The sequence below is a fragment of the Ammospiza caudacuta genome, chromosome 2, assembly GCF_027887145.1.
Source record: "Ammospiza caudacuta isolate bAmmCau1 chromosome 2, bAmmCau1.pri, whole genome shotgun sequence".
NCBI lineage: Eukaryota > Metazoa > Chordata > Aves > Passeriformes > Passerellidae > Ammospiza > Ammospiza caudacuta.
In genome coordinates, this window is record NC_080594.1 from 45152220 (window position 1) to 45165303 (window position 13084).

The following is a 13084-nucleotide window of genomic DNA, read 5'->3' on the forward strand; positions in this document are numbered from 1 at the left end:
AAACCGCGGGGCGTGAGGCGAGCCCGGCCCCGGCCGCCCGCTCGGGGAGCGGCGCTGCGTGTGCGGCCCGTGCCGTGGGAGCTGCGGCACCGACGGGCCCGTGCTGTGGGAGCTACGGCACCGACGGGCCCGTGCTGTGGGAGCTACGGCACCGACGGGCCCGTGCTGTGGGAGCTGCGGCACCGACGGGCCCGTGCCGTGGGAGCTGCGGCACCGACGGGCCCGTGCTGTGGGAGCTACGGCACCGACGGGCCCGTGCTGTGGGAGCTGCCGGCACCCACAGGCCGCCTATCCCAGCACGGTCTCCGCGGGCCCGGGCCGCCGCCACCGGCGCTGCCCCCTCGGCCGCTCCGTTGCCGGCTGCTCGCCAGCCCGGCGCCCCTGGCCTGGAAATCCCCGCCTGGGAAGTACACTCGGGTTTCCCGCGCCCAGGAAGCACATTCGGGTTTCCCCCGCCCGAGGAAGAGGGCCGAGGAAAGTACCCAAGCTCCCCGCTGACGGAAGGCCATCCGCCCCCGCCGAGGCGGAGCTCTGGTGCCCGGAGCCCTCCCACCGCCCCACGACGGCGCCCGCGGGTCCGGGGAGAGGGCGGCGCTGTGTCCGCCCCGCCAGGCGGTGCCTGCGCCCGGGCGGAGTTCCCAGGGGGAGTTTCGGGGGAGGGCGGTGCCGGCGGGGCTGGCTCCTCTCCCCCGCGCCCTGCCAGGCCCCGCATATAGGCTGGGCCCTGCTGAGGCCCGTTGTGGGGGCCTGCTCGGAGGCTGTGAGTACGGGGGAGTGCTGCGGGTATGACCGGGCTGGGGCGCGGCTGCCGGGGCGGGTGGGGCGCCTGTGCCCGTCCTGGCATCGCCGGCAGGGGCTGAAGGAGCTGTGGGGCCAGGGCTGTGGCCCCGGCGCTGATGGGAGCGCGGCTGTCCCCTGGAACCCGCTCAGGAGCGGGGCTGGGGCCCGCGGGATGAGAGGGAGCGGAGAGCGAGGCCCGGGAACCGGGGCGGGACGTGGAATGCGGGGCTGTCGCTGCCGGGGCTGGGGCCGCGCTCAGGCCCCGCCGTGCAGGATCTGGTGCTCAGGATCTGGTGCTGTAGCGCAGGGGGCTATTTCTGCAGTGCTGTGTCATCATGACAGAATCTTTCCTGGAAAAACTGTTTGAAAACCGATCGACCAGACTGCTAAAGATCTAATTTTATAGTTTTTCATAGCTACGTATATAAAAACCCTTTGAACTTTGTGCTTGCCCTTCCTTGAATTTTTGGGGAAGTTCAGTTTTGCCGATGTCCTTGCTTCAAATATAATTGGATTTACCTAAATAAGAAAATCTAGTACTCTTTACGTCAGTGTTATAAAACTGTGCTTCATTGTTTGGGAATCTGCAAGCTTAAACCAATTGAACTGGATACAACTTCTTTAGTATGGAATCTTACCTTTAATAATACTTAATGTGATTAAGTAGCCTGATTAATCCATCTGCCCAAAAATTCTGCTTGTGGGTTACACAGTTTTGCATATGCGTCAATAACAGGGAAATGAAGTGTGTGAAATCACTCTGTGTCACGGCGTGTGAAGTTGACTCCCTGAAACTTTCTAGCTGACATTCGACAGGCAGAGGAAATTGGGGCTCTTCAGCCTGGAGAAGAGAAGGTTGCATGGAGACCTCATAGCAACCTGCCAGAGTCTGAAGGTCTGCCGGGAAACCAGGGAGGGGCTCTTGGTCCGGAACTGTAGTGACAGGATAAGCAGTAATGGGTACAAACTGAAAGAGAGGAAATTGATGTTAGATATTAGGAAGGAATTCTTTACTGTGAGAGTGATGAGACACTGGAGCAGATTGCCCAGAGAGGTTGTGGACGCCCCAATAGTGGCAATGTTCATGGCCAGGTTGGATGTGGCTCTGAGCAGCCTGGTCTACTGGAAGATGTCCCTGCCCATGGCAGGAGGGTTGGGACTAGATGATCTTTAAGCCCTTAACGTTCTATAATTGCAAAAAGCTTGTGCTGTTTCAGTTTGTGTAATTGTTGTTTGCATAGACATTGCATGCACCTCATCATTGTGTATTTTAAAACACTCTTTTTCTTCCTTACAGGTTTTGTTCTGCCACAAAAATTTGAATGATTTAAACTACAGATACTTACAGTTTCTTCTTGAGGACAGTCAGTACCGATATGGAGGCGTAGGCACCTTAGAAGGGACTTCAGTCTTACCTCTGGGAGGTAGTTCTGTGCAGAAATAAAGAAACTAAGGCATCAAATTATTTTTTTAAATCTGAGAGTTCTGTTTGCTTCTGTATGCCATAAACATGGCATACAGGCAAAACTTAATTCAACAGTATAAAGCATCAGAATGTCTCAACACAAAGCAATTAATTAATGTTAAATTTGATAATTCTGTTCTTGTAACTAAGGCACCAGGTTAAAACTGAAGTGCTCTGTCAATTCGGTGTTGACTTGTAGACAAACCTGTCCCAGGTTTGTTAATAGAGAGAGTTCATCCTTGTCTGAGACAGTGTATAGGATTTGTTTCTCTAATAGCTGAATATTCTGTACGTGTGAAGTTGAGTGTGAACTAACTTCTTTAGTCTTAAGACCTTGTTACAGCAATATGCAGAACTTGAGAGTTGTTTTTTTTGGAGTTCAGTAGTAGCAAATATACTAAGATCAGTTTAGTACCATCAGTTCGGGGTCTCTATTTTTTGTGTGCCCTTTGAAATTGATAAACCCTTCTTTTCAGCCTCCTGGTGAGGTTTTACAAACTAAAATCTTTGTGTGTGTATAAGCTACATATTTATCAGCTGTCTAGGGTGAAATCTTGTCCTTAAATCACCTAACATATGTTCTGGATAAGAACACTGTTCTTTTAATTGCCCCCCAATTTAGTTTCTTTATTGACAAAGGATTTTGATAAACCCACTGTTTTTTCCTCTTTTGATCTGACCTCCATGAGCCTGACAAATTGTTACTGGTCTCCCAGATATACAGAACAAGTAAAGGATGTGATGCTTATATGAGTCAATGGAAATTGCTTTTCAACATGCTTTCTTCAATTGTTAAAATGGGATGGGGAAGCTTTTGCACTGAAAGCAGTTGCTAAACTAAGGTACGAGAACTTGCCAAATGTTTATAGGCTGTTAAATCATGAGGTCAATTCTATTCACATGCACATCTGAAGTTACACTTTAAAGTATTTATTGCTTTTGTACAGGTGGGGGGGTTTGTTCCAAATTGCCTTTAATGCACACAACTACCTCCCAGAGGAAGACTTGTCCCATTTTTCCCAAAACAGTCCATTATGAACATAGTGGAAGATAGCCCTTTCCTGGCTAGCATCATGAGGCAGAGCGCTCCGTGTGATGAGCTGAAGTATGACCTGTCCTGTGAGCTGTACAGAATGTCAACCTTCTCCACCTTCCCCATGAACACGCCGGTGTCTGAGCGCAGCCTTGCCCGGGCTGGGTTTTATTACACGGGCGTGCAGGATAAAGTTAAGTGCTTCAGTTGTGGCCTGACACTGGATAACTGGCAGCCAGGAGATAATGCTATGGAAAAACATAAGCAGCTGTATCCTAGCTGCACTTTTGTTCAAAGAATGCTTCCAGTTAACAATGTTGGACTCTCGTCTCGTTCTGCCTTTCCACACTCAGTTGCAAATGGTCTCCCACCATCTCTACATTCCATAGCACTCTCTCCAAGTTTAGAACAGGTTGGATATTTCAGTGGCTCGTTTTCCAGTTTTCCTCAAGACCCAGTAACCACTAGGGCAGCTGAAGACCTTCTATTCTTGAGCCCTAAGCTTCACAATCATTCTATGAGGACAGAGGATGCTAGGCTACGCACCTTTCAGTCATGGCCACTGACATTTCTCTCACCCACTGATCTGGCAAAGGCTGGACTTTATTACCTGGGGACAGCAGACAAAGTTGCTTGTTTTACCTGTGGTGGTCAGCTGTGTAATTGGGAACCAAAAGATAATGCTGTGTCAGAACATCGGAGACACTATCCCAACTGCCCTTTTGTGGAAAACCTTATCCGAGAGCAGCAGAGTTTCAATGTTTCAAATGTGAGCATGCAGACCCATGAAGCACGTGTTAAAACATTCATAAATTGGCCAACCAGAATTCCAGTTCAGCCTGAACAGCTTGCAGATGCTGGCTTTTACTATGTAGGTAAGAAACCCAGAGTTCTCCAGTTTTATTCATACTGCTATGTCAAGATTTACCTTCAAGAAAGTTGTGTCAAGGTTTGCTAGATATTTTGCCTTTTTTTTTTAAGGTCGCAATGATGATGTGAAGTGTTTTTGCTGTGATGGTGGGTTAAGGTGCTGGGAGTCTGGAGATGATCCATGGATTGAGCATGCAAAGTGGTTTCCAAGGTAACTTGCAAAATCTTTATCATAATTTGTTCATATTCCTAAATGTTTTAATTTTGGCAGATATGTACTGCACTTAATTGTTTTGTTTAACTTTATTTGATGTACAGGTTCACTCTTTCATTTGGATGTATGTATTGCATGTATGTCTAAAAGCTCTGAAGTGTGTAGGTGGGTGTAATTAAAACATTTCTTCATGAACCATGGCATATAATGCTTTCCCCTTCATTATTAAAAACTGTCTGCATCCCCAGATCACTAACAGAAAGTGAGGCTGCATTGTTAATGAGCACACTTTTCTCTGTAAGAGAAGTAGTCAGTAAGCTGATCGAGGGGAGCAAAGGCTGCTGAGGAATGAAGTAGAAGGAATGTTTAATTCATGGGTTATCGTTTTGTGCCCATGCTGAATGCTCTTGAACCAGTTTTTCTGCTTGTGCAGTTTCGTTTCCTACATGTGGAAGGGCTTGTGAAGAAAGTTTCAGTGGCTCTTTAGTATGTCTCTACTGGAAAAAGGACAGAAATAACTTTTTAATGTCACCTATAATTAAATGGCAATTTCTTACCTAATTGCTATCTATGCCCATGGAAATCACCACCTCCATTACAGAAATAGCTGCACTTAATTTCAGGAAAGGTAATAATAGTTCTTCTCATTGTAGATCTCCAGCTAGGCTTTCATGGGCAATTTATCAGCTACTGCTGGACTATATGATGTATGTAGGGCTAAATGTCACTGTTGTTTCTCACTGTGTTAAGCCTGTCAGTAAATGTACATAAGTGATAAACTTGTGTTAGTGAAGTAGATCTGGCTTTGATAATAGTGTTATATTGTGTTAAAGTCTGTCTTGAATGGTTTGAGTAGGAGATAAGAATGGTGAGATGCAAGATGGAAACAGTTTATCACTGCATTTTGTAATGATTCTGACACAGTGGCGCTTCTCATGACTTGCCTTTTTGATCACAAGTGGCAGCAGAATGTAAAGCTGCTGCATTTATATACATAAGCCTACTGACAGCTGGATGTCATGGAAAAACTTTATCTAAGTGTCACTGGACACTAGGCTGCACCAAGCTTCCAATTAAGAGTATTCTTTCTCTTCTGAAAGAAGAGAAACTTACACTGGATTTAAACTTTTTCATTCTTCTATGTTTTTTTTTCCTTTGGCAGGTAGAAAGTATGATTTGATTCACTTTTGTCAATGTTTCAGGTGTGAGTATCTGCTTCGTGTAAAAGGAAGAGAGTTTGTAGATCAAATTCAGGCCAGATTCCCCCATCTCCTTGAACAGGTAAACTTTTACTGTCCTGTGACTTTGGTTTTCCTTTGTTGAACAGTGCTATGTTCTCTCCTTGAGTTCATTCTTCTGCCTTATTTCTGTGTATGTTTCTCCTGGGTTTCTAACATCATAAATGCTCTTCATGAGCACATGAAAGAAGCTAGTGCTGAAACATGGCTAGTCTTGGACTAGTAGAGTTTAACCTCTACAGATTACTTATGGAGAGTCCTATGAGGCAGTGATCTCCTTTGTGTTAGCAGAGGGAAATTCTGATTATACACTGAATAGTGCAGATCAGTAATTATTATTATTTCAGAAATCAGGTATAGACAATGTGAATTGTTTCTATTTGTAATTCTTATGGCAAGAGTAACCAGACTGCTCTTCATGGAAGTGGTCAGCACTAGCTTTGTGTTGATTATACAGTTGCACAGATTTTCACTTGTGTAACTGAAGGTGAAATATCTCATGGGTAGGAAGCTTAGCAGGATTGGTGACAAACAATATGTTAGAAAGGCACATAGAGGGAAAAGCAATACTTCAATACTAACATACTTCTCTTGTGTTCTACAGCTCTTGTCAACCTCTGATCCACCTGTAGATGAAAACCTTGATCCTCCAAGTATGTATATTAAAGCATGTTTTTAAACTCCCTCAGCATTTTGCAAACTTAATGATTGCTAAGTGAGTTAGCTTTGCAGAGCCAGTTCTTAGATTTGTTTCCTAAAAGTTTAATAATTTTGATGTTGTGTTGACAAGCTCCAAGGAAACACCTTTAAGAGATCTTCTTTTTAATTTTCCTTATTTTCATACTGGCAGCTCATATTGAAATTTTTGGGTTTGCACACTTGCTTGCTGGGTTTTTTTTTTCATTGCAGGGTTGGGTTAAGCAAAGCAAGTGTTTGAGCTTGGTGGGGCAGTTGCTAGAGGGTGTCATGGCTATGCAGTTATGCAGATCTGTCTCTAGGCAGGTAACTAGGTAAATGCTCTGAGCTGAGCAGCAGCAGTTAAGGAAGAAGGTAGGACAAGCTGATACAGTGAAGTCTTTCTAGGCTGGACTCTAGTTATGGTGGAAAAACCCACTCACCCTCTGGGGATTTATGCTGTCCTAGTCCCTGCTGACTGAAGACAATAACTCAGAATCCCATGTGTCTGGTGTTTACTAAATTTGAATGCAAATTACTGACAAAGAGTTGGAATAGAGTGATTGTTTGTACTATAAACTCTGACTTCCCTCCCCCACCCCTGGCACATCCCCAGGCCATTTTTCAAGGCTGAAGTTAGAAATAACTAAGTATAAAAAAAGCTGCTAGTACACAATGAAATTCTCAGTGGTTTCTCTGGATTAACATAGGTTTTAACAAAGGCCTGACATGGATTGATGTTTATCTTGGATTCAATCCATGACTGAGTCACTGGCTTCCATTTTTAAAACTACTTCAAAAAAATTCTTCTTAAACACTTGAAACTTTTTACTGCTCAGTGTTCATGTGTGTAGGTAATGTTGATGTGTCTGACTTCTGGGGTTGTATGGATATTTTATTCTTTATATTATACTTGAGGATTTTCCTTTTTGATTAGTTATTCGTTTTGAACCTGGAGAGAGCCATTCAGAAGATGCAATCATGATGAACACACCTGTGGTTAAAGCTGCCTTGGAGATGGGATTCAGTAGAAGGCTGATAAAGCAAACAGTGCAAAGTAAGATCTTGGCCACTGGAGAAAACTACAAGACTGTTAATGATCTTGTGTCTGATCTGCTCACGGCTGAAGATGAGAAGATTGAAGAAGAGAAAGAAAAGCAGTTGGAAGAAGTGGCATCAGGTAGGCATCAGGCATAAATAAAAGTGGAATCTGAAGACTGCAGTTAGTAATATGTATAGTTTTTATACTTGTTTTTAGGCACTAAGTGATTGAATTTAATTGCTGCTAGGATCAGCTTCTCTAAAAGCATCAGGATATCTGTATGGAACAGCAGTCTGAGAATTGTTTCATTCCCTTTTAGGAGAATGGTTCATAGCACAGTCCAAGGGTTCAGAATCATCTCTTCTTTCCAAGGCCTTTTTTTTTCAGTTGTGTGCCTTTATGTTGCTGTTAATGAAACACTTGGTACACTACTATTTTTTATCCAAATTTGCCTGCTCTTTAAGCTGCTTGAATCAGTAAGCCACCATATCCAACTCCTAAGGCTAGGCCATAAACTTTTACAAATTCAGATTCTGTAAGATGGCCAAAGATCTGTTTTCTGTCTAACTGAGCCCATGTGACAGCAATTTGTTTATTTGATGTGTCTTTAACATTTCCTGTTTCTTCAATGCCATGTAAGTGTTGAAGTCTGAAGAAATCATTCTGATTTTGAGTCTGTGAAGCATAATGAAACTTCTCAATTATAAATGGAATTAAGCATACTTCTTTCCTAGTTGTATTTCTCTCAAAAAAACATAGATGGATTCAGCATTATAATCCTGCCAGAAATTTTCTTGTTCTTGTTTGTGGTAGAGGATTAAAATAGTCTCCAGAGTCTGGTTGTGCTGTACTTCTGGTTTTCTTGTATGTAATTGTGTTGGACACTTCATACCAGAGCTTTCTTTTATTTACAGCCTAGCACTGACAAAAGTTAACCTCTGGTATGTCAATGGATTAGCATTGGTGTTAGTTTTTTCTTTGCAACCGTCCAGAGAGTGTAGATCTCACTAATACAGAGTTACATAAGATCCTCTCTGATCATCTAACCTGCAGGAAGTGGCTGAGAAGCTGCTTGTTGTGGTTTCCTTAAGTCTGTTCATTATGTGAATACCACTCAAACTTGCTGAGTGTTTTATTAATGATGTGTAAAAAGCAAACATTGCAAGTAGAGTTTAAAGAATGTATCAATTATTGTTAAACAGAAGTGCAACTTGGAGTAGTGTATTCCTAATTCTCTTATCTAATTCCCCCTTATGTTCCAGATGATTTGTACTTGATCCAGAAGAATCGAATGGCTTTATTCCAACGTTTAACATGTGTACTCCCGATCCTCGGCAGTTTACTGTCAGCTAAAGTGATAACAGAACTTGAGCATGATGTTATTAAGCAGAAGACTCAGATACCATTGCAGGCAAGGGAACTGATAGATACAATTTTAGTGAAAGGAAATGAAGCAGCCAGCATTTTCAGGAACTGTCTACGAGATTGTGACCCTGTGCTTTACAAGGATTTATTTGGTATGTCTCTCTGGTTTCCTTTTGTTTTTAAAGGATATCCTTTTATAAAAGTCTTACCAGTGCTCTCACAACAGTCTAAAGAAAAATAAACAGATGCTGTTTGAACATAGATTAGTTAAATGATAAGGATTTTTTTCTTTTATTCTAGTGGAGAAGACCATCAAGTATGTTCCCACAGAAGATGTTTCAGGTACCTTAAATTCTTCGTCTTATCTTAAAGATTGTTGTAGAACAAACAGCTAACATAAAAAAGAAAATGACTTCGGTTAAGAAAAAGTTTGGTGCTTTACCCTCTCTCTTATTCTACTGTAGTAATATAGACTGAATAAGTTAAACAAAAGTTAAGTGCATGTGCATACTTGCAAGTAAGTCTATCAGCTCTAAACTGTATCCTGTGCCTTGCTCATGCTTTTGCACATCACAGGATGTAGAGCTTTCTGGAGCTCAGCAATTCAAGAAGCACATGCTGGACTTGATTCTGATAGAAGCATTCAGGCATTTGGTAAAGACTGGAGAATGAGTAGTTGGTTAGCATTTTGGAACAGGTATAATCTCTGCTTTTACCTATACCCATTCTGTGCTCAGAGTGGGTATAGGTGTCCTGAGATCTAGCTTGACCAACAGGTGTGTAGATAAAAACTTGTCAGACATGAGATTGAGTTTGCTCTGGTCCTGCAGTTTAATCTGTTAATAAACTGCAGAAAGGTATACAAGCCTGGATAGAGCCCACTTCCACCAGTCAGGCTGAGTTTGTGTTTCTGATATCCAACCAAGGAAAGTACAACATTTGCAAACACTGGTTGGCCTCCAACCCCTGGGCTGTCCATCATCTCACAGAACTTACAAGTACAGATTAGTTCTTTGCATGACACTTTCTGAGCTCTAAAAATGCTCACTGCCATCTATATTTAATCAATACAGGTAGGGAAATAAAAGGTGAAAAGGGGCATGGCTACACTCTAAATAAATATATTTTTGATCACATATATTCAGACTGACAAAAATATAACTATTTTTTCCAGGTTTACCTATGGAAGAACAATTAAGAAGATTGCAAGAGGAAAGAACATGTAAAGTTTGCATGGACAAAGAAGTTTCTATTGTTTTTATTCCTTGTGGTCACTTAGTGGTGTGCAAAGAATGTGCACCATCCCTTAGGAAATGCCCTATTTGCAGGGGGACAATAAAAGGCACAGTCCGGACATTTCTTTCATAAAGAGGGAAATTTGCAAAGTCTTTGCTCTGTCATCCTCCACCTGCTGAAGCTTAACACAGCAGTATCTTAAGAATGGAAAATTGTGGTACAGAAGAGGATTAATCAACTACCTAGCAAAGTATTGTGATAGTAAAATGTATCCTCATTATGATGTGTGTATAACTATATATAGAAGGCCTTTGGTGCTAGAGATTCTCTGTTCATAAAACTAACTTAATATTAGGGTGAGTTTTTTGTGGCATTCCTTTCTGAGTAGGGGAAGTAGTTTCACTAGTGTCACTTTTATTCAAAGAAGTTTTTTGTTAAGTTCCTAAAATGGAGCTTGACATAACACTTGAGTTTCCTCCATGTGGATGTGAGGAAATGTACTAAAATTGCTGTTATTAATAGTTAATGTTAATTAACTTCAGCTACTTCTGGTTTGGCTTTCTTCTCGACTTAAGGAGAAAAGAGGATAACTGTTGCAGGAACAGCAGGACTTCTAAAGTTTTTTCATGTCTTGATACTTGTGTAGTAATGTGTATACTAATAGTTTTTATGAAGACTGAATTAAAATATTTCTACTTCTCAAACTTGGGCTTGTTTACTCTGTTGCCATTGTTAACGTCTATCTGTAGACTGCAGTGATAAGAATGCTGTCTTTTCCTGACAAAAGTTTGGGGTTGTTTGCCTGTAAAAGTACAATAAAACTTCATTCAATTTGTCTTTCATTTTTGAACCGAGAAGTGAATGTTCCTGATGTTTGGTGATTTCCCCTTTATTTAAAAACAAACAGTTGCCCCCCAAAACCGCAACAGCATCTGGTACTTCCTTCTGAATTGATTCCTCAAATGACAGAAATCCTGGTCCTCATGACCTTGAAGATGAGACCGAGAGTAGCTATACAGTCTGTGCTAGGGATTAAATGTAAAAGCTACTTTTCTGTGTTTGGAACTTTATAGGGATTGTGCAGTTAAATAATAGGATCTCCCAGGCACCTCTGAAGTCTTGGATTTTGTTTTGTTAGCTGATATTTTGGGAGCTCCTATTCCCTTACTGGTTGACTCATTACCTTTTTCAGCTTTTTATCCCTCGACTTGCATGGTGGAGACCTCCAAAGAGAGGTGTTCATAGATAGTTTGCAAGGATTCATGTCAGTCACTGGAGGAATGCTGCCAGGTTAATGGCAGCAGGTCCTGCAGTGGTGGAGTCAGTTGGTCTGGCTCTCATTTAAAGTCAGTCATCTTCAGTCCACAGCTGCCCACACTTAGAGCCTGACTGTGGATAACAGAGTTTGGGGATAATAGAGTCTTCAGTCCAGACCTGGATTCTTTACCTGTAGATTGGCTTGCTGTAATTCTTTCAAATGTAGACTTTTGTTCAACTTTATTACATGTACATATCTTCCATTTATTTTTATTACTTAAAAAGTAAATGTTTCAAACCTAGCATGGAGTTTTAAACAGCTTTGATTCATGCGCTTTTCCTTTTCTGGTTTTGAAATGCCTCTAAAAGCTCTTCTGTCTTGTGCAACAAGAAGTTTTCACAACCTTTGACAATGTTTTAAGTAAGAAAGCTCAGGACTGGAAATTTCATTGATTTGTTCCAGGTGAGAAATTAGTAATATTAGAACCAAGTGTACTTTTGACAGATTAAGATGAACCTGCAAGGGGAGCTGAGGTCAGACTCACCTGAAGAGTGTGGAGTTGCTAGCAGGTACACCTTGTTACAAGCAGGGAAGAGGATAGGAATAAACATACTGGCAGGCAGACTTTTTAAGCAATGCATTATTCTTTAGAACTGTGTGGGGTGGAAGTTTTTCAGACACTGCAATTAACTACATATAGATCAGATGAGAGGATATTCAGGGCTTTATAAAAAGTGCTCAGTGTCATTTGTGATGCCTGTGTGTATCTCCTTCAGGTCCTGCAACACAGCCCATCACTGAATGTTTGAATATCCCTTCAAATAGCAGCTTCAAACAGCACCGGCTCTCTGCACTAGGCACCTGAACATATTTGATAAGTGGAAGAACTTGATCTAGAACCTAATGGGTAAAACTCTGTGACCTAGTTTTGCCAGGAAGGCTGATGTAAGTTATGACTCTGCTACGCCCTGCTGTAATGACTGGGTGCCCTGATTGATAATGCTGTGCACGTGAGCACTTATGGTCTCCTTAGGACTAGTCCAAGAAAGCTGTAGTCAGGCTTGGCTGTAGCACATTGCAAACCACCCTGGCAAAAGGTTAACCCATGGGTAACAGACTAGTGTTCCACTGGGAGAGGGTCAAGTGACTTCTGTCACTTGTGAACCAGCTGACAATGCTCACACTTCATTCTGCATCAACTTCCTTCTTTGAAAGCTTTTCCCAGGGCTCTGTCTGGGTTAAACAATAAAAAAGCCCCTACCCCCAGCATCCTGTGCAGCTCTGCTGACTGAGCAGCCCAAGTTCTTGGACATCAGTGTTTCAGCCCCGTGGCTTGTCATGAGGTGACAGCGTGGGTTGCAAAGCTTAGAGGGTGTGGAGGATGTGAATTTTGGGATCGTTGGAGTTTAGTGATCAGTCTTGCTGTGGGATACAAATAGAAGGAATATTGCATACATCCTGTGTCTCAAGCACAGCAGTATTCCCAGCTGGAGCACAACATTTTTGGAAATAACACAGCAGCTGTGAGGACCACCAGCTGGAACTCCTTCAGTGCTGTTTAGAAAATGCATTTACTTTCTCCACAGGTCCATTCTCATTCCCTCTGCTTCCCTATCCCAGCTAAATTCTTAACCTCTTGAGTTCTCTAGGCAATTTCAGTCTCTGGTGCCTTCCACTTCGCTTTTGGCAATACTGTCACATTGTTGCTTACATCTTTTTCAACAAAGCTTGTTAAGAATGCTATGTAACTTTTCAGGGTAAAAATGGAGTGGCATGAGTAGGTAAGAGCTCTGAACAAAGAAGAAAGGTATGAAATATTTACAAAAGGATGATGTTCAAGTTACTGAATATTATCACAGCAACATGATCTTGCTTTAACAGTATGGGCTTTTTTTTTTTTTTTAATAA

At 42.3% G+C, this 13084-nt stretch overlaps 1 protein-coding gene across 2 annotated transcripts; it reads left to right on the forward strand.

Annotated features, from left to right (window-relative positions):
• Positions 1-522: 522 nt before the first annotated feature.
• LOC131554935 (inhibitor of apoptosis protein-like) lies at positions 523-10760 on the forward strand. 2 transcript variants are annotated; one of them, XM_058800556.1, is made up of 9 exons: positions 523-760; positions 2078-4153; positions 4260-4359; positions 5565-5643; positions 6205-6253; positions 7213-7455; positions 8580-8834; positions 8983-9024; positions 9857-10760. In XM_058800556.1, the coding sequence occupies exons 2-9, from the start codon at positions 3280-3282 to the stop codon at positions 10048-10050; spliced, it is 1836 nt and encodes a 611-aa protein (XP_058656539.1). In that variant the 5' UTR covers positions 523-760; positions 2078-3279; the 3' UTR covers positions 10051-10760. The 2 variants fall into 2 exon arrangements, with proteins under 2 accessions (XP_058656539.1, XP_058656540.1); XM_058800557.1 differs by lacking the exon at positions 523-760 and adding an exon at positions 1084-1675.
• Positions 10761-13084: the final 2324 nt, after the last annotated feature.